Source organism: Anser anser (assembly GCF_964211835.1).
Source record: "Anser anser genome assembly, chromosome: 5".
In the NCBI taxonomy this organism is placed as follows: Eukaryota; Metazoa; Chordata; class Aves; order Anseriformes; family Anatidae; genus Anser; species Anser anser.
The window spans coordinates 3,273,253-3,279,811 of record NC_139725.1 but is presented as its reverse complement, the minus strand read 5'-3'; the positions used below and the strand labels follow the sequence as shown (position 1 = coordinate 3,279,811).

The 6,559-nt window shown below is 49.1% G+C and overlaps 1 protein-coding gene across 2 annotated transcripts in view; it reads left to right on the top strand.

Moving 5' to 3' along the window:
- Nucleotides 1-371: 371 nt before the first annotated feature.
- SWAP70 (switching B cell complex subunit SWAP70) overlaps nucleotides 372-6,559 on the top strand; it is a 41,627-nt gene continuing 35,439 nt past the window's right edge. For both annotated transcript variants that reach the window (XM_083840014.1, XM_083840013.1), the window contains exon 1: nucleotides 372-601. In XM_083840014.1, coding sequence (XP_083696140.1) covers nucleotides 503-601 — 99 coding nt within the window. In that variant the 5' untranslated portion in view covers nucleotides 372-502. The remainder of the gene's footprint in view (nucleotides 602-6,559) is intronic.

Genomic DNA, 6,559 nt, shown 5'->3' with positions numbered 1-6,559 from the left:
TGCCGTGCTGCACCTCAACTGGAGAGCTGGTTGGTGCTGCACAGCTCGGCCTTCCCAGCAGCTACAGGAATGTCTGCGATATCCTCTTCATCCCAGAGTTAGCTCCAGTAAATGGCATTTTAAGTGACGCTGTACAGACCGCGTGCCTTTCTCACTGGGGTCGTAACGAGCCAGCACTGCCCGGTGGAAAACAGTCGTCTTGCTGTAGCTCTTGTACACCTTGCTGCCGGCGGCAGCGCGCAGAGCGCGATGCTCCCTGCCCTGCCGGCCCAGCCGCGCTGCACCCCGCAGCGCCGCGCGCCCCTGCGCTCTGTGGCAGCACGCGCCGGGCCCCGCCCCGGCGCCGTCCCATCGCGGCGGCCGCCGCCGTCCGGGCGGGCCGCGCACCGCGCCGGGGAGGTGCCTGCGGCGGCCGGGGCGGGCCCGGCGGCGGCGGCCGAGGCGAAGGCAGAGCGGGAGCGGCGGCGGCAGGAGCGGGGTGGCGGCAGGCGGCGGGCCGGCCATGGTGGGCCTCAAGGAGGAGCTGCTCAAGTCCATCTGGCACGCCTTCACCGCCCTCGACCTCGACCGCAGCGGGAAGGTCTCCAAGTCGCAGCTGAAGGCAAGGCGGGCGGCGCGGGTCGCCGGTGGGGCCGGAGCCCGCTGTGGGGCCGGGGCCCGGGGGCGTGTGGGGCCGCGGCTGGCGGCACGGGCTGGCCGCACGGGGAGGGCTGGGGCCTGTCCGAGGCGGCCGGACAGGGGGACACGACAGCCCGCTTTCGAAGCTCGTTTGGGAGCCGAAAATTGTTTTTATTCTCCCTTGAGGCCGTCGTTGGGCACGTGCCGTCACCGGTCCCGGTGCCTCCTGGGCACCTGCGCGGCCCTTCCTGCCGCCCGGGGAGGCTCCTTGTCATGCCGCCTGGGCAAACGCTTCATCCTCCCCGGGGTGTGAACGCACAAACCCGTGCTGTGCTTCTGGTCCACTTTCAATTGCATGTCCTTGGTACCCTTTCTGGCCAAATTCCTTTGTGGGGTAGCCACAAGGTCCCATCTATAGGGGTTGGCTGCGTCCAAGTGAAATTCATAGCTTGCCAAGGGGAGAGCGAGGTTCGACAGTGCTCTCTTATTTGAGTATAAACAGGAGAATTAGTCAAGAGGCTCCAACTGTGCCATTCTTCCCTAGCTTATACTCTGAAGTAATGTTTGTACTCTTAAAAGAGCTTTCAGGCAGCTTGCTGAACCCGATCCCATCTTGGCCCTGCTTTATGGGACTGCCTTGGACTGGGAATAATAGTAGGAATCCGACTAAATAAATATTTTGAATAAGAATGCAACACCTGTTGACATCTGAGACTGTGGGTCCTTGTTCTGAGTGCTGGGGTTGTCCTGGCTGTGACAGTCGGCTCGAGCCTGAACAGTATGTGGGATTAACGCAGCGAGCAAGAGCGGCCCTGCTACAGGCAGCATCTCTAAGCGCAGCCAGTAGCTCCCGGGCTGTTTTCAGCGTTATGGAGTAAGCACTTGCAGCCCGCAACTCCTTCCTCTTCTCCTTTTCTGTGCTCTGGGTGGAGGGGCTGTGGGACCAGCCTTGCTCGGCCAGGCGTGTCCGTGTGCAGGAGCCGGGCAAGAGGCCAGCCCTCACAGCGAGCATTCACGTTGTGGTGCTGTAGGGCTAGCCGAACGAAGCAGGTTGCAGAGAGGCGGTTTTTTTCTCATCACGTTTTTTAAAGGAATCCTGTTTTCCTGTCACACTACCATGCCCGGTGCACACGGCTGTGATTTGTGTGCTTGGTGCTGTCGCCCAGGAGGTGTGTCTGCAGCACATGTCACGGTGTCAGTCAGTGAACAAGTGGTGTGGCTCTGTAGCCCTAGGTGCTGGGGGGAGTAAATGGCTAAGGCAGAAGCCAGCACGCAGGTGGGCTGGTATGGCTTGCTCCGATGGAGGCATCGTCATTTCTTCTTTAACATTGTTCACTGAGCTGGCTGGGTTTTAAACTACCAGTTGTCTTTCCAAACAAGCATGGTTATCTGTCTTACTAGAGTCCCATGCCTACAAATGCTTGTGTTTTCACAGAATCACAGAATCGTCTAGGTTGGAAGAGACCTCCAAGATCATCTAGTCCAACCTCTGACCTAACACTAACAAGTCCTCCACTAAACCATATCACTAAGGGCTACATCTAAACGTCTTTTAAAGACCTCCAGGCATGGTGACTCAACCACCTCCCTGGGCAGCCCATTCCAATGCCTAACAACCCTTTCGGTAAAGAAGTTCTTCCTAACATCCAACCTAAACCTCCCCTGGTGCAACTTTAGCCCATTCCCCCTCGTCCTGTCACCAGGCATGTGGGAGAATAGACCAACCCCCACCTCTCTACAGCCTCCTTTAAGGTACCTATAGAGAACTTTTGAACTTTTAAAAAGTTCAAAAACAAAAATGAGAGAGGAAATTAAATTTGTCCCCTCATTACCTATCAGACGTCTTCCTAAAGTGTTTTGCAGTTCCACACTATTTGTCTCTGTGAGAGACGAGGCTTGGAAAAAAAGTGTCTTTGTGGATCTGTGCAGTTTATGATATAAAGGCTCCTGATGGAAGTGTCAGCTGGGGAATCTGCAAATGCAGAAGCAGGTCTGAAAAGAGGCTGCTGCCTTCTGCTGCCAAGAAACCTGGGAAGAGGTAGAGAGTATTCTTGTGAAGCCTTTTGTGGCAAATGATGAGTGTGGGTGTTGAACTGACAGTCCCATTGCAGACAAAAAGTATGTGTTACGGCCGCAGCTGTTGGGATAGGCAGGGCAGAAGTTCCTGCATGATTGATTTAGGGCTGTATTGTACTGTAAAGGTATTTCACAGTAACGTATTTCTCATCCACGTTGCAAGGACTAAAAAGTAGCACCCCTATAAACTGGAGAGAAGAGTCTTGAAGGTAAACGGGTTGGCAGAGATCAGCAGCATTAGAAAAAAAAGTTTAATAATTTAGTGAAACTCCTATTATCAAAAAGTTTGGTAAAAAGCAAATTGTTTTCTGAGAACAGCGTGCAGTTTTGTAATTTGCTGAAATTTGCTGAAGTCTTCAACCCTTAGTAAGGAAGCTTGTTGACAGCGGATCTTTGAGTTGTGTAATTCAGTATAAGGAATTGCCATCATCATGCGGAAGGTCCTCAGTATAACACACTGCTTGCTAAAGGCAGCAGCTTCTAGTTTCTCCACCCAAAAGTGATCTTTATACCATCCATAAAACATAAATATTTTTTGTGAAATACAGTTATACAAGCAAATGTGTTATGAAGGTTTGCATCATACATTGGTTTTAATCTGTCTAGAGGAAAAGGATGGAGATGAGTGAATTGGTTCTGTTTTGTAGCCTGGAGGTACAGGAAACACTTGGAGGAAAAACCGGGACTAGCTTGGAATATTAAGGACTTCGAGATGCCTTTTATGCATTTATATCTTTTGTATGTAGTCTGAGCTGCTAAGAAAAGACAGTAAAATCAGCGCTCTGTGTAATTTTGAATTTTGTCTTCTTCCAGAGTGCACTGATTTTTTTTTTAAATTATTTTTTGGTCTGATCAGTAATCTCCAGAGGTTCTATTATTTTGCTGGCTTCAGATCGTACCCTTCTTTTCTGCATAAACATTTATGTATTCTTAAATTTTGTGTTTAAATATGGACACAATTGTTACTTTATCAGCATGTTTCAGTACTTTCAAACACTGATATAGCAAGGTAAAGTATAATTTTTGTGGTTGTAATTATAGCTGCTGTTGTGGTTTGAGCTTGAGCTATGTGGAAATGCTTGCTTTCCTATATTTAAATCCAATTTCACCTTTCTTGCAATCTGCTATTTTAAAATCGACTGATTTTAAAAGTTCCTCCTCTAATGTGTCAACATGCAGTCTGCTTTTCATCTGTATCTTGAAGTGGTATGGGTTTAAATGGGTTTAAACACATAACAACCAATAATACTCCTCCCTCATAGTACGTCTATAAGATTGGAACTGATACGTAGCAGTTTTTTTACATTGCCTTTGGAAGCTCTCCCTGACATTGCTTGGAGAATCGTCTCTGCTTTGACAGTGGGGTTACTTGGCAGTTGTTTTGTTTGGTGTGCTACCATTGGGATAAATTTGCAAAGTCTTGGGTTCCTGGTGTGTTATCCGCAGGATGCGGATGGTGAGCACCTCATACAAATGTGGTCTTGTTCGCGCCCGTAAGATGTGGGTGACCAAAGTTACTAGTCAGGCTTAGAAAACTTAAAGCAGTCTTTAATCGTATCTGAGCTGTGACAGGATTTTCCTACCTCTTATCTTTGCTTTGCCTTTTTACTAAATGGGAAGTCACTGGCTGGTGGGAAGAGGAACAATGGTGCAATCAGTGGCAAGGGGGATGGTCGAAGGGAGAGGAAGACCTTGAACAATGTAGCAAGGCGCTGGAAAGGTTGAGAGGCTGTGACGAGTGGGCAGGACCACAGTCGGACAATTGGCTTTGTCCAGCATTGAGGGACGGTAGGAAATTAGTCACTGTGACTCACCGAAGGTCCTGCCGCTGGGTTATTCAGTGGGTTGCGAAGCGTGTGTGTGAACCTGGCCGTCAGGGTGACGTGGGCAAGTGGCACTGGGCTCAGGGGCCAGGCTTGAGCACGCTCGTCCTGGGTGGGGAAGAGGGAAGAGGACACTGAGCTGACGCAGATGCTGAACAGTGGGAGCCCAAATCAAATGTGTGCTACCTGAGCAGACAAGAAAACCATGCCCTAGAGAAGCTGTGAAGCAAGCATGCTTCGGCACAGCCTGGTTGAAAAGGCCTCGTGCCTGTGATAGGGGGCCTGTCTGATGCTGGTTTCTACAGTGATCAAAAAAGGAAAAGGGAAAGTACTTGTGAGGAGCCGTCTTTTGGCTGGCTGGCTGCTGACATGGATGTCAGGGAGAGATGAGCCAAGAACGCCTTGGAGTGAATTCACACAAAGCCACTGAATGGAGCTGTCAGGATCCGCAGTGCCAAAGTCTTCAAATCCTAAAAAGAGATGGGGGAGGGAGGAGACACCCCCCCCTCCCAAAGATGGAAAAGGAGGGGAAGAAAAAGTACTGAAGAAAGTGATAATAGCCACTGCAGGACTAATCTGTCCTCTTAATGGTCCTACTATGATCTGGGCCAAATTTTTGTCCCTGAGCAAGAAGTAGTTGAGCAGGTCTTCATTTCTTTTAGAAAGACAGATTGCTTTTAGGGATGAGGTTAAATGGGTCTACTCAGATGGTAACAATTCTCCACCTGCTTAATGTTCTGTGAAGATCAATGTTTTGGAAAACCAGGGTCCGGAGGGGAGCAGCTGCGGTGGAGCAGAGCTGGGCTGGAGCTCAGTCCTCCAGGTAAAACAGCACAAGACAGGCAATAAGTGAAGTAAATCCCTGTAAAGCCTGCAGTGGTAGTGCTGTCGAGACTTTTGCTGTTAGCTTGCTTGTTTCATCCAGTTATTTGCATTTATAGCAGAACACCATTATTTCCCGGGTACCACTAGGCACTTCTCTTAGAAAGCTCTTAACTGAAAAAGGAAAAACTGCACCAACAGTGAGTACTCCGTGTTTGGGACCCTTTGCAGACCGCTTGCAGCATCTCGCGGACTGGTTTGGGGACCACCGCCGGATCCATTTGGTGCAGCACAGAGAGAAGTCGCTGGCTCGGGATAGGAGCTGGCTCTGGCACGAGGGTAGGTTGTTGAACGTGGCATCCAGAGCATAATAAGTGCTGAAAGAAAAAGCTGCCTAGCAACCCCGCGGCACTGTGGAACAGCCCTTACTGGGGCAAAACTTCCTCATGGTTGATGGAGCTTCAGCAAGGCAAGGCAATTTTCTGTACCCTAATTAATCTAGTAGTCAACTATTAATGGTGTGGGTTTTTTTTGTTTTGTTTTGTTTAGGCTTTGTTTGTTTAAAACAAGATTAATCATTAGAGTATATGATGGTCCAGATAATGTGATTTGAGAGAACAAAACAAAAGGAGACCTCGGTGGCAGAATTTTTCAGGCTTGCCCTGTGAGTGAAGAATTCATCTGGCACTCAGCCGTGTTGGAGAATGGCAGGCTTTGGCAGGCGCTGAGGAATTTCCTGAACTATGAAAAGAGAGCACTGGGCACAGGAGAGACCGCAGATAAGGCAGGTCTTAGAAAATGACTGAAAGTGGAATTCTTCCCTGGTAATTGGTTGTTTGATGTGGAAACCACCTAACTTTCTGACAGCCCAAGCACAGCAAGAAGGCCAAGAAGGGCAGAAAAGAAATATGTAGAGAGGACACGATGAGAAAGTGTTTTATTGAGAATTTAAGGGATCTTGGTAATGTGCTCAAATCAGTCATGTTTCATGAACGATTGTAGCTCCAGTATTAGCAGCTGCAGCCTCGTTGCAAAAGTGAGATCATGTTTCTCTCAGAAAGTTGGTTATCCCTTGGTCTTCTCTAAATAACAACAGAAGCCTTAAATATAAGGGGAAACACGCATGATAGCATGTTTTTCCCCCAGAAGTAAATCACATGGACTCAACTACTTGGTATAATTTGTTTGTTAAAAATAAGGATAGATTGGAGGGAAATTGA